We start from the raw sequence: 22,776 nt of genomic DNA, 5'->3' as shown, positions 1-22,776 counted from the left end.
GTGCATCAAAGGGGGAAGCCATGGGATTCAGCTGCCTGCCTTCAGCTTGCATGCAGTCACTGATCAAAAATACATGATGAAGGGACTTCCCTGGTGGCGCAGTGGTTAAGAATCCACCTGCCAATGCAGGGAACACGGGTTCGATCCCTGGTCCGGGAAGATCCCACATGCTGCAGAGCGACTAAGCCCGTGCCCCACTCCTACTGAGCCTGTGCTCTAGAGCCCGCGAGCCACAACTACTGAGCCCACATGCCGCAACTACTGAAGCCCACGCACCTAGAGCCCGTGCTCCACAACGAGAGAAGCCACCACAATGAGAAGCCTGTGCACCGCAATGAAGAGTAGCCCCCGCTCACCACAACTAGAGAAAGCCCACACGCAGCAGCGAGGACAAAACGCAGCTAAAAATAAATACATAAAATAAATAAATTTTTAAAAAAATACATGATGAGTGTAACACAGCTTCCCATCTTTGCTTTTAAATTGAGTTCTGCTCTCTCGGCAGGTGGTGTAATTTGTTCAAGGCAGCAAAGACTCGGCCTCTGAATATCGCGTTGTCTTTGAAGGAACAATGGGCTGGCGTTGATGTCTGCCTTTAATCTCAATTTAAATATCATTTGATAGTAGGCTTTTGTTTCAATGTCCATATTCCTTAATGGTACAGTTAATTCTCATGACACAGAAATTCAATATAGTGAAACTTGAAAGGAGAATTTGTACGTATAAGTATTTATTCAATATATGGTACCGTTGACTGAATTAAAAGAACATGTGGATCCCTTGGCTGATGTTCTAATAAAAGGACTCCTTCATTTGTTCATTTGTTGCTATATTCCATTTGTTACTTTTCTCTGTTCTCTCATCTTCAGTTCCTATGATTTTGCTCATTTCCAAAAGTGCTTGGGCACTGTCTCAGCCTACTCCCCACTAGAAAATATGGGGAAGGAGGATTGGCAGAAATTGGCTGATGCAGGCTTTTTCTATTTTCAGTGGTAGAAGTAGTATTAGATGTGTGATGAACTGTCTTAGGATAGTCCCCAAATTTAGGAAGCTTCCCCCTCTCTGCTAGATCTTACCTAGATTTGTTCCATCCCATCAGGAAGGAGCTGCAGCAGTTACTCCACTCTCTGAGCCTCCCGTTCCTCTGTAAAATAGTTTCTTTCTGCTCTGACTGGTTCTGTCCGTTTGCCTGCCAGGTACAGTACTTACATCTAGTAACAAACGCTGATTTTTGATACAGAAAGGGACACTCCTTTGCCCACATATTCCATGTGGTTTGGACAGGCTGACCTTAATCCCTGCCACGCACTAGACAGATGGCCAAGCCTGGCCAATCAAAATAAGCCATACTGCCTGGCCCCTAGTTTGAGCAAGGCCATGTGACAAGCCAGGGCCAATGAAAGCCCGTCTGCATATGAAGTCATCCTAGAGACAACTGGAGGAAAACACTGAGCCCCTGAATCCAGCCCTGCTAAAGCTACACCTGCCACAGGATTTTCACTTTTATAAACTAATAAATTATCTTGTTTATTTAAACTACTTTGAGTTGTTTCTGACGCCTGCATTAGAGTCCTATTATTCTTCTCAGGAGACAAAATCTCTCCCCTCAGCCCCAAAACCACATACAAAGCACTCAACTTGATGAGTCAAAGCTGATCAAACTAAGAGCCTTTATAGATGTCTCTGGAGAGATGGGGAGAGAAAAAGAGATAGTATATAAATAACCATTATGTACAACTTCCAATGGTAAAATCCTCCCCATCACCCCTTCCAGCTTGAACTCCAAAGTGTCTGAAGCAGAGAATATAAAAATATCCAGGTTCTGTCCCCAGGTGCTGATGGAGAAGGGGCAGCTCAGGCCTAGAAACAGAGGAAGTAGGAAGCATTAGAAAGGTCTGCCCCTCCGCCTCCCCCCTCTCTCCCCAGTGAGTGGAAATCAGTGGAGAAGCTCTGGCTGAGGCTCCCCACTGTGACCTCTTGAAGCCCAAAGGTCATCCAAAGAGAAGATGCCAAGTAGCTCAAAACGATAGCAAAAGGCATGCAAGATAGAACTAAATTAAGTCAAAACTGGAAAATGGGCAGAGGACCTTCGAGAGACTCTACCCTCCTCATTTTACAGATAATGGAGAGCTACAGGAAAAGCAGGAGCTGCCTCTGCCCAGCATGCCCAACGTGCGCAGGGGTGGGGAAAGGTGGGTAACTACCTCCCGAGCATAGATACAAGGAGCAGATATGACGTAAACCGAACGAGCGTCTCCATCTTCAGGGCGATTCCAATCTGAGGACGGGCTGCGGGAGGAAAAGAGTAAGATCCAGACACTTTAAATTCTCATATCTTGTTTTCCCACCCACCAAGGAGGGGAACCCAAAGCCAACCAGAGGAATTGTGAAACGACCCAACCAGAAAAAGGCTGGAGCTGGGATAAGAGAAAGGGACCAATCAAGGAAGGCCCATCAAGGAATCAGGACAATTGCATTACGGAGATTGATGCAAGCAGCCGAGAGGGACAAGCCTTACGTCTGCGGCCAAGCCCCTCACCTCGGGCCATTCCCGGCACCTTCCCGCGTCCTCATGTTGTTGAGTGCATCAGGGAGCGCGTGGACCGATGGCTCCGGGGTCCCCGCCAGCAAGCGAGACCCAGTATCCCGGCCAGGGCCACGGCGTCGCACGTGCACCAGCAAGAGCGCAGAGCCGGCCAAGCCCGCGGCCACCAGCAGTCCCAAAGCCGGTGGCAAAAGGAAGCGCTGCGGGTCCCCCGGCCTCAGACCCGGCGGGGCCACAGGCAACGCGCCTGCGCCGTTAGGGTGAACCGGGAACTCGCACCGCGCGCCCATGTAGCCGGGCGCGCAGGCGCAGACAAGGCCGGAGAAGTGCGCGTAGCAACGCCCGCCGTGGGCGCAGGGGCGCGCGGCGCAGGGGTCGGCGCGCTCGCGGCAGTCCCGGCCGCCGAAGCCCAGCGCGCAGGAGCAACGGCGCGCGCCTCCGCCCTCCAGGCAGGTGCCGCCGTTGGCGCAGGCGCGGTTGGCGCAGTCATCCAGGTCGTGCTCGCAGCGCGGCCCCGCGAAGCCGGAGCGGCAGCGGCAGCGCAGGGCGTGGCCCAGATCCAGGCAGAGCCCGCCTGTGGGGAAGGGGGCGTCAGGGGCGCGGCCCGATTGGGGGGAGTCCCCCAAGCCCGCCGCCCCAAGCCCGCCCGCGATTTCTTCTCAGCTCGGTGATCCCCGCCCTCATCTTTTCTCTGGGCCCCCCTCTACCGTCTAACTCTAGGGCCAGCCTCTGGGAGTTTGCCTGGAAAACCGGCCCGCCTCTTTTCCCCCTGGTGAAGTCTTGGATTAACTCGGCCTCACACCTCTTTGGTTCTCTGAGTCTCTGTCTCTTTTTCTCGGCTTTAACCGTACTGAAATAGCTTCAACAGTTCTGGAACGACGGGTTTGAACCACCTGGCCTTTGCCCGTGCCTTCTTCTCCCTTTTCCCTTCCTCCTTTTCTCTCATTCTTTTCGCCTGTTCTCTTCTCGAGCTCATCCTCCAGGTCTGTGCTCAGGTGTCCCCTCCTCCAGAAAGCCATCCGATTCTTCCTCCATCCCAACCCTGCGCTCCCCCATCTCACCCTGGCCACTGTGGGCCCTGTCTAAGGACGACTCTGTCTTCCCCTCTGGACTGGTACCCCTATGTACCACTGCTGTGTTCCCACGACCACTCAGCCCAGAGTGAACACTCAGCGAGCGTTTTGGAGAGAATTAGTATTAAAATAAGAGGGCGCTGAGCCCTTCACATTCATGGTCTCATTTAATATTTTAATACCTATGTCAAATCAGGTCTCACCACTAGTCAGAACCCTCCTTTGGCTCCATCTCAGGGTAACACCAGAATCCCCCCCATAACCCATGAAGCCCTACAGGATCTGTCCCAGTCACCTCCCTTACCTCATCTCTTGCCAGCCTGCCCTCACTCCCTCTGCTCCAACCACACTGGCTTCCCTGCGATGCTCAACACACCAGGCACATTCCTACCTCAGGGTCTCTGCACTTGTTCATCCCTCTGCCTGGAACATACTCTTCCCTCAGATCCCCACATGGCTGCCTCCCTACCTGCAGCATGGTCTTCCTTACCCACTCTAGCTAAAATGCCAGGCTGCCACCCCATACACACTACTTCTCATCCCCCTTCTGGCTTTATTTTTCTTCGTTTTTTTTGTTTTGTTTTGTTTTGTTTTTGGCGGCGCCTCACGGCTTTTGGGATCTTAGTTCCCCGACCAGGGATTGAACCCGTGCCCCCTGCAGTGGAAGCACAGAGTCCTAACCACCAGGGGATTCCCTCCTCTTAGTTTTTATCACCACAAAACCTCCTATATTTACTCATTGATCTTCTTTATTGTCTCTCTGCTCCATCAGCTCTACGAGGGTGGGGGTTTTCATCTCATTCCCTACTGTATCCCTGGAACAGGGCCTGGCACACAGTAGATGCTCAACAAGTAGTTATGAGATAGGAATGTCACCTCGCCCGTTTTACAGAAGAGCAAACTGAGACTGGGCAGAGGGGAGCCCAGCCACAGGCCGAGAGGAGGCAAAGCCAGGATCCCCACCCGGGACTGTGTGAGCCAAGCCCTGCTCTTGCCCACTGACCATGCAGGGACCCCCACTCCCCTCCCTCACCGCTCTGTCCTCCCCACCTCACCATTCCGGCACGGCTGCAGGCTGCACCGGTCCACCCTCTTCTCACAATTGGAGCCTTGGAAACCGGGCGGGCAACGGCAGATGTAGGCAGAGTCGGGGTCCGCACCTCCCACACACAAGCCGCCGTTGAAGCAAGGTCCGTCCGCACATGTCACCCCGCTCACCTCACACCGCAACCCGTAGAACCCACGGGGACAGGTGCATTCGAAGGACCCTGGGGTCTCCTGGGCACGGGCAAGAGGACTTTGGATCAACATCTCCTTAGAAAGAAGTCCCATCCCTCTCCTCAGTCTTTTTTTTTTTTTTTTTTTTTCCTTGGCCGCCCGGAGCGGCATGAGGGATCTTAGTTCCCTGACCAGGGATTGAACCTGTGCCTCCTGCGGTGAAAGCACGGAGTCTTAACCACTGGACCGCCAGGGAAGTCCCCCCTTCCCCAGTCTTGACCATTGGGGGGCTGCTCCTTGTCTAGTCCCACCTCCTAGGGTGTAGGGGCCTCACCGAGGAAGTCCCTGAGGCCGACACAACCTCTCTGTTCCACGTTTCTGGGTCTGCCCATCCAACCCCACAGAGGGGAGGCTCTGGAGGCCCGGAGAGATCCCGTTTCCACCTCTACACCTTTGCTGCCAAATGCTGCCCACCCTGTCTGCCCTCCCCGATGCTGTCCGCATGGCCCAGGCCTAATTCCAGGTCCTAGCTCTAAGCCCACCTCTTCCATGGAGCCTTCCCTGGATCTCCCCTTCTCAGGCCCTCCCCCTAACTTGAACGCTGAGTGTTTCTCACTGTCCCGTGGTGGCAGTGTCCAGGTGGCCCACACCAGGCTCTGCTTCATCCCAGGCTCACTCCCACCACCACACCTTCGCTTCCCCCAGACCACTCGTCTGGTCTAGCTTCTCCAGTCGCCTCCTGTCTGCCAAATCGGACTTCAGAAGCCCCAGCCCGGGTCCATCTTCAGGAAGCCTTCTCTGATGCCCGCCCATCCCTAATCCTCAACCCACTCGGCCCCACCACCCCTACCTTGAGCTCTGACTGGTTCTCTACCCCATAGGCGGGGCAGTTTGTGGCCCGACAGGATCCGTCATCATTCCCACATCCACACCTTTAGGTGCCACCCACTGGGTCTGCTCTCCCCAACACATCATCGTACTTCAAGGCCCCCAGATGCAGGTTGGACACCTCCAGGAAGCCCTCCCTGATAGCTGCCCCAGCCCCCCCCCCCCTCAGGCTGTTGTCTCATGGAGCCCCAGACAGGGGACTCCCTGGGAAAAGTACTACCCAGGATCGGTGGGGTGAGGGGGGGCTGTGATACTGACACTACAGCTGCCTCCGTTGGCACACGGATTCCCATCACAGGGCCCAGGCCCGGGTACGAGGCATCCAGTGGTGGCAGAGGATGGGCCCCTGGGGCTGAGGCAGCTGCTGGTGGAGACAGGGATTGTGCAGAGGGGCCCAGTCCAGCCCTCCAGGCATCGACATTCATCGGGCTGCTCACAGAAGCCGTGCTCTGGGCTGCAGCCTGCTCGACATGCCGCTATGGGGGAAGGAGAGGCAGAGGAAAGAGGAATATTGATGAAGGGAGGATAGGAAATCAGAGAAATTTCTGAGCACTTTCCGTGCATCACTTGTTTCATCTTTGTGACTGTCAACCCAATGGGCTAGATGGTATTGCGACTCCCAGTTTACAGACAGGGAAACTGAGGCCCCGAGAGGCAGGGTGATTTACCCAGCTAGGAAGTGGCACAGCGAGGATCTGAACCCAGACCAATGAGTTCCAGAGTCTGTGCTCTTGGAAGGAGAATGGAGTGGGGGCTCCCAGGTCTGAGCTTGGAGAGAGGAGAATGAAGAAAGAGGATCAAGGATTGAGGAGGTACCCTTGGCCTTTCAGGGGAAATGGGAGGGCCTTGGATTAGGGGAGGTCTGGGAGGATCTGCATAAGCCTGGGGGTCCTAGGGGCTTCAGTGGGGCTCAGACATTGCGATATCTAGGGTGGGTTGGGGGATCCCAAGCCTTAGAACGCAGCGGGGTCTGGAGTGCAATCACAGGGAGGGAGGATGGTGAAACCCCTGGGGGGATGGGAGGAGCTTCCAAAGCTCCTGAGTGGGGGTAGGGAGGGCCCCAGAATTAGAAGAGCTTTGGGGTCCGAGCATCCGGAAAGGGGTGTGGGTATGGATTCGGGGAGTAACTGGGGGTACAAGGATGGGAAATGGGTGTGCGGTTCTTATTTGGGGAGACAAGAGTGCTGGGAAGAGAGAAGGGGGCTGGAGTGCCCAGGCAGGGCTGGAGAGAAATCTAGGGTCCTCAGTTTCCCAGAAAGTGGTAGCTGGATCATGGGAGCGGGCTGAAGACCATGAGTGAAGCTGGCGAGGGGTTCTCGGGTCCCCAATTCCCTGAAGAGGGTAACTAGGTTGTGAAAGGAGCCGGAGGAGCCGTGACGGGATGGGGTGGGGTTGAACGCAGGACTCACGCGGTGCCTCGCATTTGTCCTCAATCTGCGGGCAGGGGCGCAGTTCCGGGCCACACCGCGAGGGGGCGCCGCGCGAGCGGCAGAGGCGCGCGCACGCGGCCCCAACGGCCGGCGGCTCGCAGCGCGCGCGGTAGGAGAAGCGCAGCTCCCAGGCGCCTGCGCGCTGCACGTCCCGGGCCCACGGGCCCCCGGCCGCCAGGCGACGCCGGCCCGCCAAGCGCGCCAGCAGGCTCCAAGCGGGCCCTGCGGGGTGAGGGGAGATGTGCTAGGCTGCGGCCCGCCTCGGTCTCGGGATGGAGACGGAGCGCGCAGGCTCGCACTCTCCCTTCCCATTTTAACGAAGCCAAAACACCCCTTTTGAGTCCTGAGAATGGCAGTTACTTAGCAAGGCTGCAAACTCCCCTAATGCGCCCTGGGATCTTCGATGACGCGAACTCTATGACCATCATGATGATAACATTTCTCCCAGAGAAGCCGAAGTGCCCCTATATTTTGCCCCAGAATCTTTGTATATTAAAGTAGTTATGAGACCCCTAACACCCTGGGACATATGACATCCCTAATATGGCCAAGGGGCAATGACAGGTCTTTGAAGTGAGGTCAAAAACACCCCCCCCAAAAAAAACACCCCCAAATTGTGCCTGAGGATTTTCCTATATCAAAATGGTGACAGAACCCCGCCTGTGGGCCTTATATAGCATCAAAGTCCCCCTCGAATTAAGGTTAAGATCATCCCATATCCCTCCCTGAAACCTCTCTGGTGAAACTGCAACATCCCAAAGGGGTCCTGAGGCCCTCTATATGGACAAGGTGACACAGCTTTGCCTACAAGAACCAGAAGGTAACTCATATTGTACCCTGGGTTCTCAAAATCAGATGGTGACAGAGCAGGACTGTGAAACGCTGCTGCTGCGACTCCAAGATAGTAAGAGAGCTTCTTCCCGCTCTCCCTGCCCCCACCCCGCTTTGCCTGGTATCAGGACATTTCTGTGTCGACATGCCAAGAGCCCTGGGGCTGTCAACACCCAGCACCACACTCCGGGAGCTGTGATGACATCATGGGTCCAGCAATCCCATGAATGCCCCACCCTACAGACAGCCCCATGTCACTCTCCTGGACCTCACATCGGGCCCCAACTCCCTGGATCCCCCACACTCTGCACTGAAGTCCCAGAATTGAAGATACTCACCTCCAATCTGTTCTCCTAACTCCTCTCTCCAGGTTTCAATGATGAGAGAGAAGGTGCCCTGGTTGGGTGGAGGAAGGTGGAGAGGGAAGAATGAAGACAGTGGTCAGGGCAGGTAGGTACTCGAAGAAGGCCAGATTTTAAGAGGTAAAGAGTGACGACCATTCCAGGGACCAGACAGGCAAGGGACAATTCCCAGAGGCTGGCCCAGGGAAGGAATGACTGTTTTGGCTTTCTTTATTGAGCACTTACTATGTGGTAAGCACTATACTCAAGATACCTGGTTGAATCTCTCAAAAGGGACCACTGTAATGTACCATGATGATCCCATTTTACAGATGAGGATACTGAGGCTGGAAAAGGGAAAGTCACTTGCCCAAAAGCATAAGCGTCTAGAATTCAAAAACAATTCTGTTCACCTTTATGCTTTTGGGGTTGTAGGATGGGAAATAGGATTTTGGAGGTGAAAAAGTCATGGATACAGGCCCCAACTGGAAGGTCTGAGAAGAGATAAGGTGAGAGGATATTGGGGGTCCCCAAGACAGAGTGTGAAAGTCTCCCTAGGTGCAAGGAAATTTGGGGATAAAGATGAGGATACCAGTGTTTAAAGATCCCCAAGGAACAGGGGTAGGGTTCTGTGAATTGAGGATTTCTAGAAGGTGAGTTTGGGGTTCTGGGAATTCAGGGTTCCAGGCATGCAAGGCTGGGATCTGGGATCCCTAGAGGGAAATTCGGAATCAGAAAATTTGGGTTTATGGGTAGGGTTTATGGGTCTGAGAATTCCAGACGATGGAGTTACTGGGAATTTGGGGTCTCCAGGGGGCAGGGTCTTGGAAGTTGGAGGACAGATGGCAGTCGAGGTTTGGGTAAGGCCCCCCGCACGGGCGTGCCCCAGGACTGGGTCTCACCGGCCAGGCGTCCCGGAAGGGCACGCGCATGAGGCCGTCCGGCAGCGGCAAGTCAGGCGCTGGCGCTCCGGGCTGCGCAGTGTAGACCGGTCCGCGCGCACTCAGCGCCGCGCCCAGGGTGCACGGAGACTCGGCGGCCTCCTCGGAGATCCCTGGCTTCAGGCAGACCCTGAAGAAGAGGCGGCAGGTGTCCCCGGCCTTGCAGGGGGACCGCGGGGCGCCCGGGCCTGGTCCCGGCCCGAAAGAGTGGATCTGCAGCTCGAAGACGCCGGCCGGCCGTGTCTGGGGCGGAAAGGGGTACAGGGTGAGGGGACTGCGGGGATCCAGACGTCTCATCCGCCCCGCGCCCCCTCCCCAAGACCCCCGGGTTGCACCCCCTCCCATCCACCCTTTCCACTTCGGCTCCGACCTGGGGAAGGAAAAAGAGCGCCAGGATCACCGTCGGGGAGAGGAACTGGGGCATCTGCGGGGAGACCATGGCCTTCCGGAGGTCTTGGGAGCCGCAGCTGCTGGCTCCGGAGCCTTATATCTGAGAGGACAGCTCCGCCCCTTCGGGCAGCCGCCGGCTCCAGGGGACCCTAGGGGAGGAGGTCGCCGGGGAAGGAGAGCGTGCTGGAGCAGCCGTGAGACTGTGTCGTGGCCACAGGCAGTGCAGTGAGTGCACATCTTATATGAGGTTGTGGGCATGATTTGTGTGGCTGAGGATAGGGTGGGGTTGGGGGGGTTAAGCTTGTGTGTGAGGTTGGATATGATTTTAAAACTCTGAGTGTGTGTGATGTGTGAGCAAGAGCTATTGGAGGGTGTACATGACTGTGATTGTGTCTAGGTCAGATTGTGTGGCTCCACGTGTGCCTGAAATTGTATATGGTTAAGCCTCTTTGTGAGGTTGTAAATAATTCTAAGATTCTGTGTGTGTGTGTGTGAGTGTGTGTATACACGCACGCACACACCTGCATGGGAGAATGGAGATGTACATGATTTCATGGTTGTGTGACTTTTTGAGATTCTGTGGCTGTGTAGATGCTTCACTGTGCAGGTGTACAAAAGTGTGTTAGCTCCTGGACCACTGTGTGTAGTTGTAGGAACCTGTGACTTTGTGGTCTGTGCAGGTGCTTCTAGGTGGCTGTGTGTGTTTGTGTGTGTGGTAAGGTCTGTGCAAGGTTGTGAATGGCTGAGGGCTTGTGTGTGAAGGAGGCTGGGTGCGGGAGGTCCATGAGTGTAGCCCTGTGTGGATACGATGAAGATCCAGAGTTCTTTGTGGACCCGTGTGTGTGTGTGTGTGTGTGTGTGTGTGTGCGCGCGCGCGCGCGCATGCTCGATTGTGTTCCCCTCCCCAAAACAAAGCCACCCTCCCCAAACCCGCATCACGGATGCACCAGACGCCAGGGCGAGGAGCCCCCGCCTCAGAGGGGGCTCCCAGCTGTATGTAAATGCTGCCATCTGCTGGGCGGCCGCGCCCCTCCCCCTTTGGGCCGCAGCTGGGCTGCCCGTTTGGCCTCCGGAAGGTGTGAGCAGCAAATGGGCAGGAAATTCGGTCCTCACAGATCAGGGGCCCGCTCCCTCACTCCAGGATGAATGGGGAAAGGGGGCACCCCGCGCCCTCCAGAAGCTCCTTAGTATTCCAGGACCACCGCAAGGAAAGCTGGTTAGAGCAGATGTTCCAGCCCTCTGGTCCTAATCATTTACTCTGTGCCAGGTGCTGAGCAAAGCCCTTTAGATGGAGTAAACTTTCTTTTTCCAGAATAAAAAAATTTAACACTTAGAAGCTAATAATTATAGGGGGAAATACAGGTTCAATTATATACGTACATATTTTTCTTTTGGAGAAGGTGCTCAATAAAGCACAGCCCAGTAGAGCCAGGCATACAGTAAGTGCTCAGTCATTTTTAATGAATGAAAGAACTCAATCTAAACAGTTTTCTCATAATCCTGAGGACGGGAGTCATGGAAGGGTTTGGAACAGGGGAGGGCCATGGTCAATTGTGCAGAACATCCCAGGTTCCTTTGCACAGGTTTTTCTTCTACTTGATATATTCTTTCCACTTCCTTCTTTTTAAATTCTGTTCTTACCATTCAGACTTCACCTCCTATAGGAGGCCTTCCCTAACACCCCCCAAGGGGGTCAGGCACCTCTTCTGAGTTCCCACAGCCCCTGGGGACTCCTCTATCCGAGCCCCAACCACTCTGGCCTATGAGGTCTTTCTAAGCACAAATCTGACCATGTCCCTCTCCTACATAGACTCTTCCATGGCTCCCCAGTGCCTTCCAGCTTCTGAAATTCTAAGGTTGACATTTAAGGCCCTCCCTCCACATCCCCCTACTCAAACAGGTTCTGTGGCCCCAAAGCACAGAGCCAGACCTTGTGGACCCCGGTTACTGGGAGGCAAATTAGGGCCTGTACTGGGGTAGGTGAAGGAGTGAGCCTCCCATTATAGGAACTATTCAAATGAGATTTGGACAGCTATTAGAAGCTGTGGGAGAAGGCAAATTCCTGCCCTGGATAATAACTGGGGAGGTAACAGTTTCCAGGTCTGAGATATCTCAAAGATTTTAAAGATTGTAAAAACAGCCAGCCTTTATTGAGGGTTTTTGCCAGGCATGATAGCGTTTCATGTGAATTCTCTCAAGTCTGTATGTGTACTTTAAGGAATTTCCAAGCATCTTTTTGGCTATCTAGGACTTTTCCGTATGTGCCCACCTTAGAGCCCACAGAAGGCTATGCTGAGGTGACATCTGCAAAGACCTGAAGGAGGGGAGGGAGTGACCTATATGGATCCTGGGAAAAAAACATTCCTGGCGGAGGGCATAGCAAGTGCAAAGGCCCTGGGGTGACCATGCCCGGCACACCCAGATATCCCCATGGTTTGTCTCGTTTCATTCTGGTCTCTGCTCAAATACACCCTCCCAAGAGACCTTCTCTGACTGTCCCATTCAATCTAAAACAGCACTCCTGTTCCCAAACCACTCTATCTCCTTACCACGCTTTTCTCTATGCACTTATTTTACCCCGAGAAATATCTGACCATTTTGTCTCCTCCATGAGAACATCATCTCCTTTTTTTCTAGAGCTTTTTCTCTAGTTTGTTCACCAATACACCCTTGTGCCTAAAATGAGGCCTGGCAGTCAGTACTTAGGAAATATTTGTTGAGTAAGCAAATGAGAGGTACTATTATTAACCTCTTATGAATGAGCAAACTGAGATGCTTGAGACCTTGCCCAGGGTCACAGGGCTTGCAAGTGGCGTGCAACCTGGGAATTCAGCCCCTGCTGGGATATGCGTTAACACTGGCCCAATCGTGCCCACCGGATGACGCCCTAACGCAGCCCTAGCACCGAGCATTTGATATAAACATCCTACGCCGTGTCACGTAAGCAGCGTCTCAGAGGCCACCTGGCACAAGTCAAACCCTCTCCTCCCCTCCAGCTTTAAGCAGGTGTGACCTGACAGCACCATCCCTGAACCAGCATCAATGTCGGGGAGAGGCCTTGGAGGAACCCACTGGACACTGAAGCATGTGCCACCCAGAGTGCTAACCTTAACCCCCAGGGCCACGGGCCAATGGACAAACGTACTTCCTCCTTTCATGCCCCGTGGGTGGACAGATCTGAGTCACATTTCAAAAGGCTCCTCAGAAGGTCCCATGGATCACCCCCTGTGGTCAGCGAGCACTCACTTGTGGCGGCTCCCTCCGTCCACAAACCCTCTCCCCAGGATCATGTTCCCCAAATACATTGCTTTCAGTTAGGAGTTTCCAACGCTCAAAGCTACCTGCAAAGAAAACACAGGCCCTCCCTCAATCCTGCAGATGCTCTCAAGCTAGGGAATCCTGAGAATATCGGGGAAACTCTCTCCTGGATCACAAATGGTACACCTCAGGGTGGCGGTGGAGGGCTGCAAATGTTCCTTATTTGTAGACATCTTTGAGCCTTGTTTAAAAATCTAGAGTTCAAGTTCAATCTGGCCCACACAGTTTCAAATACATTTTAATTATTTTCACAAATACCAGGGAAGGGTTTTTAAAAGTATCTAACTGGTACTAGCACTAAATGCTGGCTGGAGCAGGAGACGCTGAGACAGCCGGGGGCAGGCGACTGCCAAAACGGTACAGGATATTTCAGTCTAGGAAGAACCAACATGGCCTGGTAACAATAAGCCCCACTGAATATACATGCAGCCTGAGCATAAGCTGTCCCATTTACTCCTCGCAGCCACTCTACTACGATGGGTATTATCATCGCCCCCATTTTAGAGATGAGGAAAGGGAGGCAGAAAGGTGCTCCCAAGGTGCATACAGCTACCATCTGAGTGCCTACCTGGGGGGCCTCACTCAGCCTTCAAGCCTAGCCTATGAGGTAGGTACTATTATTTCACAGACGTGGAAACTGAGGCACCGAGAGGGGAAGTAACTTGCTCATTTGCTTGTGATCACACAAGTCAGGAGGTGGTAGAGCTTGGAGCCAAACTTGGATTTGGATTTATAAAAGTCTGGAGGGACTTCTCTGGCGGTCCAGTGATTAAGACTCCACGCTTCCACTGCAGCAGGTTTTGATCCCTGGTCAGGGAACTAAGATCCCATATGCTGTGCTGCTGCGTGGCCAAAAAAAACCAGTCTGGAACTCAGCACTCTTAAATAATACCCAAATGTGCTGTCCATTGCAGGAGCCAGTAGTCACATGCGGCTATTTAAATTAATTAAAATGAAACAAAATCAAAAATCTCATCCCTCAGTTACCCTTGCCACATCTCAAGTGCTCAATGGCCCCATGAGGCCACTGGCTGCTGTACCGGACAGTGCAGATACATGACGCGGGGTACACATCGCGGAAAGTTCCATTGCAGAGTGCTGCTACAGTCTGTTTTAGTCAGGAGCCAACATTTTTAAATTGGGAGATTTAATATAAACAACCCCTTTCCTGGCTTCTACTGAAAAATCAGAAGATCAAGCAACTCTAGGCCCACCTTCCCACAGGGCCATGGTTGGCAGAGCTGAGCAGCAGCTGCCCTCTTGAGATGGGGCGGTCTCTGGTCCACCGAAGCCCCATGCGCCCACACTTCACACATTTACACAGCAGCCTGGCGGCTACCTGTATTTCAACCCACAGTGCCGTCCTCTCATCTCTTTTCCATAGGGAATCTGGGGCCAAAGAGGGAGATGCACTTTCGCAGACCATGTGGCACATGGGAAGACACGGCTAGGGCAGGGCCCTACCCAGGTTTTCGGATTCCCAGGCTGGAGTTAAAAACCAACCATCACCCACCAGAGTGCCCTCGCTGCTCGGCAGCTGATCGGCCACTGTGGGATGACCCCCGAAGAGTCCCACACTGCACCCTGATGCCCCCATCTGGAGACTCTCCGGACACAGCAGTGTGGCGTCTGCGATGAACTTTATTGGACATGTGGTTGGCCAAGCCGTGGTCTGGGAGCACTGGGCCTGGGGCCCAGAACCCAGGCACTGAGTTTAAGGAGGCCCAGTGGTCAGGGCTGTTTGGAGCGAGGCCACAAGCGGCTGGTAAGGGAGCCAAAGAAGAGGTTCTGTTTGCTGGATTTGGAGAGCTCAGCCAGCCGCTGCTGCTCCTCCTGGAGTTGGGGGTAGACAGAGAGCGAGGGTCAGCCCAGGGGCCACCTTCCTTAAACCTTTGCCCAGCCCAGCCCAGACACAGGATGCACCCAGACCCTAAGGACCCAGTTCAGACACTGGCAAAAGCCAGCTTTGAGCCACAGAAGCCCAAACTCAAATCCCAGGGGGCCTGTCCCCTGAACCCTGGGAACCTATCCCAGGCCCTACACTGGACTACAACATCTTGCTCCCTAAGCCCCCAGTGCCCAGTCTTGAGCCCTAAGACCCCTGTCTGGATGCTGAGGTATCCCAGGCCCAAATCTCCAGGGATTCCTCCTTTGGTTACTCAGGAGCTCTAGCCAGGAACACAACCCCAAACTTGATCAACCTCAGCCTAGACTCCTGGGAATCTCTTTCTCAGACTCAATTCATATTCTTATCCCCACTTACAAATTAGAGGATCACAGGTCATCAGAACTCCATGCCCAAACCCTTGGGCCAAGTGTCCAAGGATCCCTCTTCCCAGACCTGATCCAAACCCCCACCCCACAAAATACCAGGACCCCCAGGCCATCAAGGCCTCTGGACCTATCTCAAATGCTTGGCGTTTCCTGCCTCCTGTGCTCAGCGCAGGCTGCAGAATCAATTCGCCCCTCATTACAAGGGCCCCCTGGGACGGGTGATGTGAAAGAGAAGGCAGCTGCTCAAGGTCACACAGCCGGAGTGGAGAGAAGCTGCTCTAGGGCTCCGCCTTCAAGAGCCTGGGGAACTGACGGTGACACCCCCACCCACGCTGGGAAGCTGAGGACTCACCTGCTCCAGCCGGCTTTGCCGCTGTTTGAAAGCCTCCAGTGGGTCTTCCTCCAGGGCGTAGTGCTCCAGCACAGTTCGGACATCCTCCACACCATTCAGAGCAATGGCTGTGGGGATAGCAGGTGGGGGTCAGCCAACTGAAGGTCAGAGGGAAGCAGGGCCCGCAAGGGTAAAGGTCAGACCGGGGTGGGCTCAGAGCTACGTGCAACACTTCTCAGCAGTCTAAAAGGGATCCCTCGAGTATTCCCAGGCATCCCCTAAACATTCCAGAGGAGCATCCCAAACATTCTAAGAAGCTCCTAAAGACTACAAGATGCTCATGGATCTCCTGCATCGCAAGTCCCTGGTTTCACATAAAAAACAAGCCAGAATCAAGCATCTTATCATTCCTCTTGAATGTCAAGGGCTCCAGGGTCAGAGGCCAGGAGGTCAGGGGTCAGCCTCACTCTTCAGGAAGGCAGATAGGTCCAATAAGACCCGGTCATCGGAGTTGCCATTCCAGGGCCGCAGGGCGACGCCGTTGTAGGGCTGTAGGCGGAAGGCTTCCTTCTTGCAGTCCACGACTACTACTCGGGCTGGGTCCCGATTCAGACACGAAATGTCCTGGAAGTGGGTGACAGGTCAGGTCAAGGCCTGTGCTCCTTCCCTTCCCACCAGGAACCCACAGAGGGAGAGAGAGGTGGACTGACTACACATGCACTTGGTATCACACACTGGGATCATCACGACAGGGCCTCCCGAAGACCAGGCTGGGATGAAGACATCAAACCTAGCAGGGAGCAGAGGAGCTTGTCACACGGATTCCTAGACCCAGGGCCTGGTGCACAGGCAGGTTGATTTGGAGGTTCCCTGGGGAGGGAGGTGGGCACTTGTGTATTTAACCACTGCCCCAGGTGATTGTGACAAGCTGCACATTTGTAAACTTCTCACAGATAGAGGTGCAGACTGATCCACAGCAACACACAGGGAGTCACACAAAGACAGGTACCCAGACAGACCCTTCAAGACCCTCAATCACAGCCCATGTCCTTCTGAACCTTGAAAAACTACACAGACCCCCAGACCCACCAAGACACAGTCAGAAACCCAACAGACACCAAGACCCATGGATACTTGGACAAAGATCCACAAAGAGACCCATTCACAGCCCCACAGACTCCTGGACCCCTGGATATATCATAGGTCACAGCAACAGACCCCAAGTCAAATTCCAACACAGTCTCATTTAAACTATTATAATTACATAGTCCCAGAGACACTCAGCTCCAGATACAGAGACAAAAATCCACTTCCAAATTTCATGTCCTTACCCCGTACTCCCAACTGTTTTCTTTGGAGAGACCCCATTTTCCCCTGCTCCCACTCCCAGATTCTGGGACAGAGAAAAGGGTGTAGAGGCCCAGCCCAGGCTGGCGGCAGGCTAGTGTCCTACCAGAATCAGACCTGGGGCAGAACCAGAAGCAGCCGGTTGCTTCTCAACCAGAAACAGGTTGAGACTGGTGTCAGAGCTAGGTCCTCTTTCCTTTGGGAAGTACCAGCCCTCCCCCAAATCCCAGAGCCCCACCATGGCGCCCCCACATGGCACCTTAACATGGTGCCCATCCATGTATCTCGTGGCGTCCCGGAACAGGCGGTAGGAGATGAAGCCGTGGGGGTCCACGCTGTCGATGAGTGGAAAGGCAGTCTGGGGGGTGGGGTGGGGGGGAGAACAAGGTCAGGCTGAGCCTTGGCCCTGCAGCTCTCCCTCACCTCCTGCCACGTCGACCATCCCGCCCCTGTCCCGGGGGCCTCACCATGCCAGTCTCTGACGTAAAGATGACGATTTCATACAAAGGGGCGAGCTGCTGGAATAAGGTCTCGATGCCTGGACGCTTCTTAAACCTCCAGCCAGTGGCCAGCTGGAAAGGCAGTGAGAACAGTGAAACACTGAGACCCGGAGGCCCCTGTAGCCCCAAGAGGACAAAGACCCAGTCTCGGGGGATTCCCGGAACCAGAGTGCTCTCTCCGTCTCTGTGGCTCTCGGAGGGGTTCAGGAGTACACGGCTGTGACTGAGGATCTAGGAGTCTGGAGGATGTGACTCCCCTATGGCACTTACTGTGTGCCAAGGTACACTTACAACCACCTCCGGGCTGCGGAGTAGCACAGTTGAGGGAAGCAAGGCAATGAGGGGTGATACCTCTTCCCCTGGATCACAGAGTAGAACTGGGGCTGAACCCCAGCCTGGCTCCAGAGTCTATGCTCTTAACCACATCATCACAAGCCGGCCACCCAGCCCTATCTGGTGTCCCCAACCCGCTGCCTTCCCCAGGACACACCGACCACTCAGGGTGCAAGAGGACGCCAGTGAGCTCCAAGACCAGTGTGTACGGTGGTTGGTAGTACGGCTCCCGCAGAGGGTCTGGGAGAAGGCAGGGGCTGGTGGGCTCGATGATCATCTGTGAAAGAGAGACATAATGGGGGCACTCAGACAAGGATGCAGGAGGCTGGGGGTGAAGGGATAGGGACTGGGCCCAGGGCTCCTGCTCACCTGTCTATAATCTTTGAAATATTTGTATGTCCGGCGCAACTGCTGTACCAGAATTGGATCTAGGAGAACACCAGGGCACAAAGGGATTCCAAGATAAGCCACTGCTCAACCTCCCGGACAAACCAGAGGTTTATTTATCTACCAGATACAAACAGGTCTACATACCCACCTGTTTTGAAACAGCTCATTTCCGAGTACAAAGGTAAAAGGCAATGACATAACTAACTGCCAGGTAGGAACAAATGTTTTTATTCACCTGTCAAGTTTTAATCTGAATACTTATATCCACACACCACCCCAGGTATAAAATAGAAAGCTTATACATCTGCCCACTTAAATCCCACATACATATAAATAAATCTGCTGACATGATGCCAGTATATTTAGTCCATTTTGAACCTCTAGGTTTCCAGATGTGCCCACTTTAAGCAAGTATGTGAAATCTAGTTAAGCCACGATAAACATGTACACACGTCTGTATACTTTAAACTAGTGGTTCTCAACTAGAAGCAGTTTTGTTCCTCGCTTCCCAGAAAATTCTGCAATGTCTGGAGACATTTTTGACCGTCACAATACTGGCATCTAGTGGACAGAGGCCCAGGATGCTGCTAAACATCCTACAATGCATAGGACACTCCCCTACAACAAAGAATTATATGATCTGTAGTATCAGAATGGCTGAGGTTAACAAATCTTGGATAAATGAATACACCAAATCCAATTTAAAACAGAAATCTTACATGACTACCTTTTTCAATACAGTATTTTTAGTACAGTTAAACTACTGTCTGTGGGCCTGCCTTTTTGAAACCAAAACACCAAAACACCACTTAAGCTAATAAACACACACACTTTAAAACTACAAGTTTACCTGCCCAACTTAAATCAGTATACTGCCTTGTTTAAACTAGTATGATTCTACATCTGCCCAGTTAAAACAGCATACTTACCTACCTGCCCAGTTTAAAACAATCAGTGTACTAACATGCCAGTTTGCAAACATCCCTACCACAAACAAGTGGCTTTCTGGACCTACCAATTTTATATTTCTCTTGGGAGGGACCAGGTGTGATAGAATTGACAACTACTCTCTACTATCCAACTTGTCAGAAGCTCCCTAAGAGCTGGTTAATCAAAAGGGGGAGGAAGTAAGAAGGCATTGTTTTGGAAATGAGGAGCTGGGTGGGGTAGGGGCCTGGTGGGAAAAAAAGAGGCTGTCATAAAGAAGGGGGTGAGGGGCTGCAGATGCTCAGATCTAAGGCACAGGAAGTCATGTGTCTGGCATAGAAAGCCCAGTTCTCCCCAAGCACTCCCACCCACCTAGGGTTCCCCTCCCCCATCTATCTGTCCCTGACCATCTGCTCTTGGGCTGAGGGGCCAGGGAAGGGGACTGGAGTTTTGTATGCCCCTCCCCCCAAGCCATCCAGCTGCTGACTCCCCTACCTCCCAATGGAGGGGTGGAGGAGCACCAAATGGGGAGGGCACAGTAGAGAGGGTCAGGGGACCCCAGAATCTGTGCTTGTTTACTCACCGTTGTCGAATTCATCGGGAATCTGGGAGGTAGAGAGAAAAATGGAGGGTTTGGGATGGCAGAGGCAGAACCCCATCACACCCAGAAAAGGAATCTCCAGGGCCCCGGGAAGAGTAGGCAAAGGTCCCTGGGAGGGAGAGGTTCACCGCAGACCAGAAATGAGCCTGAACAGGCCAAACGGGAGGAGACCCACAGGATGGGACCCCTGGTAAGGCCTCTGGGTCTCTCTCCCGCTCACCTTGGCACCATTTTCATCCACAGAGTTGTTTCCTGTAAGGCAGATAGTGATGAATGAGAGGACTGAGGGTCCAGTCTCCTGGGTTTTAAGGAAGGAAAAGGGCAGGGGGCCTAGCCTCCTGGGTCTGAGGGAAGCAGGCTAGAGCATCATGGCCTCCTGAGAGAGAGGAGGGGGCCGGTAGCCAGCATACCTGGGCCTCTGAGACAAGAAAGGCTGGGGCAGAGTCTCCTGGGTCTCTGAGGAATGAAGGGACTAGGGGGAAGGCTGGAGTTTTGGGTGCCGAGGGAAGAGGTAGCTTAGGGGGCTGGGCCTGGCCTATCCTTCCTCCTCTTCCAATTGACTCCTCATAGCTTAGTGCAGGAACCAACTAGAAAGAGTAGAACGTTGAGTAGAGGGGTAGTAGGGAAACTTCCCTCATTTCCAAATTCTAGTTGGCTGCCCTATTGAGGGAGGAGCCAGGGAATGAAGACGGGAGAAGCCCTTAGGGGAAAGGGGGAAGTTCCCAAGCAGAATAGAGGGCCAAAAGAACGAAACTGGTGGGCAAGGATATGTTCCTCACCAAAAATATAGATGACGCTCGCGGTCCCACCAGCCCCGAGCAGCCCAGCAAGCCAGAGTGCGACTTTTTTGGCATAGCTGGGACCCTCCGAGTTCCTCTGCTGCTGTGGCCCCTGGGCCTGGGCCTTAATGCCTGCTCGGCTCCCAATCTCTGTAGCCTGCAATTCAAAGGGGATAGGTTGGCCAAGAGAGGAGAGAAAGAAGGTCAGGGTGGTTTGGGCACCCTGGTCTGAGAAGAATCGAGGTTGGGAGCCAGGAAGCAGCCACCCACATGGCCTCCAGGTGTTGTGTCCCTGGAGGGGCAGGCAGGAGACTGGGTCTCTCAGAAGGGTCAAGAACTAAACTGTCTGGCGCCAGGATCCCAGGGGTTCAAGAGTTGACAAGCTCTGGTGCCCGGGATCCCAAAGGCAAAAGACTGGAGGGCCTGGAGCCGGAAAAAGCAGGGCAGGGAGATAAGATGAGGGAGCCCGGCTGAACACTGGGATTCCTGTAGCAAGGTAATGAAGGACACTCGAGGGGATAGGACGGGGAGTTAAGTCCTCCGGACGCCTGGGGCTCACAGTAGCGGGGTATGGAGGGGGAGGGAATGGGAGCGGGGCCGGAGGGGCAATCGCTTGCTGGGGCTTAGAGCACGGAATTAATGGACCCGGAGGTCAGAATGGCTGGGTCTCTGTCAAGATGGAGGCAGGTCGAGTCAGAAACCCGAACATTTACCTCACCACCACCACCACACCACCGCGGGGAAATACCCGCAAGGCCAGGCTGGGACTCCAGCGTCCCGGGCCCCTCCCCCTCAAGTATTACCTGAACAGTCACTGAGATGGGGGAACAGATGACTCCCCTCCCCCGGCGCCCACGTGCGGTCGAGGAGGTGGGGTCCAGAGGACGCACTTGAGCCCCCAAGCATCTAGCCCGGGACGCAAGCGCTGCCTACCCCGGGAAGCGGGGAAGAGACCCAAAACGCTGGCGGTGTTCCATTCAGCACCCTGAGGTGCTGCGTCCCAGAACCTCCAGGCGGCGGCGGTCCGCCTGGAACTCCAGAAAGGAGTCCCAGCACCCGGAGGCCACCCCCACCCCCGCCCCGCTCACCTGGTCCGGGGCCCGAGGGGGCGGCGTCGCGAGCCTCGCGCATAGCCCCCGCGCGCCTTGCCGGAGCCCGCTCCGCAATCGCAGGAACGGCGCCGCCGAAGCCGCCATCTCTTGCGCTGACGCCACGCTGCCCCGCCCCCTCACTCTCTCTCCCCGCCCCAGGCCGGGGCCTCGGCCAATGGGTGGTGCAGGGGTGGGGCGGGTGGACGGGAGCCCGAGAGAGACAAAGGGCTGCGGGCGCACTGCCGCGGGCGCTCCAACTAGGACTGGGAGTCAGCCGGCACCACGCCCCCCTCGCGCCGGACGGCGTTCCACCGCCCACGCCCCAGGTCGGCGCCGGACACCCACTGCTCCGAGGTGAAGCGGAAGCCCTAACGGAGGGACGCAATGGCTGCTTGATTTGTCCTAAAACCTGAAAGCCACCTTTACACACCTTCTTCCTCACGTGCGGCCCGGAGGCCTCATCCGTCTTCCTTCCCACTCTGCGAACCCTTTCTTGCCCCTCCTCCCGTGAGCTTCTTAAAATGGGTCTGGAAAGCCAGCCAGTTTCATGGAGGTTCAGCCAAAAGAACAGCTGCCGGTATCTGGCGGACTCGGGATATTAAGAGGAAATCCATGAATTAGAGGCTACAGGAACCACGATGAATCGTCCTCAAATTATTTTGAGAGGAAAACAAGTCTGATACTGTTTATGTAAACTTTAAAAACACATAAATCACCACACAACATTTAGGGACATTTACTAAGGTAGTAAATGTACGAAGTTAGGAAAAGACAGGATTCAGGGTGCGGTTACTTCTGGAGGGGAATGGACTGGGTGTGCTGCTCAAGTGGGTCCTTCCTATCTGGTACACATATGGTTCCTATGCTGGGTGGTGGGGACATGGGTGCTCCTAACATACCTTTTTAAACATCTGAACTATTTTATAATACAGTTTATATTACATTTGTAAAGAGACATGTGAATATCAAATGAGGAAAGTGAAGGAAGGTCAAGTACTAAGCCCACTCTCCACACTGCTCCCCATCCCCACGCCCTTAGACAAGCTACAGCAATTCTGGTGTCACTGCTATGTAGGCTCAAGAGAAAAGACTATCAAATGCTGTAACCTGCACCAAAGGAGGAATTTAGGTTTCCTGAGGGATACTCACTGATTTTCGCTTAACGTAACTCAAGCAGGAGTAAGATGTAACTTTGTCAATCACATAGCAGGCTCTGTTCTAATAATCT

At 54.0% G+C, this 22,776-nt stretch overlaps 2 protein-coding genes across 2 annotated transcripts; both read right to left on the bottom strand.

The window, feature by feature from the left end:
• Positions 1 to 1,653: 1,653 nt before the first annotated feature.
• On the bottom strand, positions 1,654 to 9,706 carry DLL3 (delta like canonical Notch ligand 3). Its single transcript, XM_068527774.1, has 9 exons — positions 9,638 to 9,706; positions 9,229 to 9,510; positions 8,324 to 8,381; positions 7,134 to 7,376; positions 5,983 to 6,200; positions 4,674 to 4,896; positions 2,540 to 3,119; positions 2,205 to 2,289; positions 1,654 to 1,860 (listed from the first exon to the last, which is right to left on the bottom strand). The coding sequence occupies exons 1-9, from the start codon at positions 9,704 to 9,706 to the stop codon at positions 1,855 to 1,857; spliced, it is 1,764 nt and encodes a 587-aa protein (XP_068383875.1). The 3' UTR covers positions 1,654 to 1,854.
• A 4,890-nt stretch (positions 9,707 to 14,596) lies between these two features.
• Positions 14,597 to 21,677, bottom strand: TIMM50 (translocase of inner mitochondrial membrane 50). The gene is made up of 11 exons (XM_068528907.1): positions 21,546 to 21,677; positions 20,458 to 20,614; positions 19,899 to 19,930; positions 19,661 to 19,682; positions 18,130 to 18,188; positions 17,918 to 18,037; positions 17,395 to 17,499; positions 17,187 to 17,285; positions 16,048 to 16,204; positions 15,602 to 15,708; positions 14,597 to 14,808 (listed from the first exon to the last, which is right to left on the bottom strand). The coding sequence occupies exons 1-11, from the start codon at positions 21,651 to 21,653 to the stop codon at positions 14,707 to 14,709; spliced, it is 1,068 nt and encodes a 355-aa protein (XP_068385008.1). The 5' UTR covers positions 21,654 to 21,677; the 3' UTR covers positions 14,597 to 14,706.
• Positions 21,678 to 22,776: the final 1,099 nt, after the last annotated feature.

This window comes from Eschrichtius robustus, chromosome 19 (assembly GCF_028021215.1).
Source record: "Eschrichtius robustus isolate mEscRob2 chromosome 19, mEscRob2.pri, whole genome shotgun sequence".
Classification (NCBI taxonomy): domain Eukaryota; kingdom Metazoa; phylum Chordata; class Mammalia; order Artiodactyla; family Eschrichtiidae; genus Eschrichtius; species Eschrichtius robustus.
The sequence above is the reverse complement of the archived record's forward strand: the minus strand, read 5'-3'. Positions and strand labels throughout refer to the sequence as shown.

What these genes read in the sequence shown, in the direction of transcription:
- DLL3 (XM_068527774.1), bottom strand. Translation starts at nt 9,706, where the DNA reads ATGGTCTCCCCGCAGATGCCCCAGTTCCTCTCCCCGACGGTGATCCTG. An exon ending in GGACAAATGCGAGGCACCGC is followed by an intron (nt 6,201 to 7,133) that starts GTGAGTCCTGCG and finishes CTTCCCCCATAG; the next exon opens with CGGCATGTCGAGCAGGCTGC. An exon ending in CCTGCAGCCGTGCCGGAATG is followed by an intron (nt 3,120 to 4,673) that starts GTGAGGTGGGGA and finishes CCTTCCCCACAG; the next exon opens with GCGGGCTCTGCCTGGATCTG.
- TIMM50 (XM_068528907.1), bottom strand. Translation starts at nt 21,653, where the DNA reads ATGGCGGCTTCGGCGGCGCCGTTCCTGCGATTGCGGAGCGGGCTCCGG. An exon ending in GAGCGTCATCTATATTTTTG is followed by an intron (nt 19,931 to 20,457) that starts GTGAGGAACATA and finishes TCTGCCTTACAG; the next exon opens with GAAACAACTCTGTGGATGAA. An exon ending in TCCCGATGAATTCGACAACG is followed by an intron (nt 18,189 to 19,660) that starts GTGAGTAAACAA and finishes GTGTTCTCCTAG; the next exon opens with ATCCAATTCTGGTACAGCAG.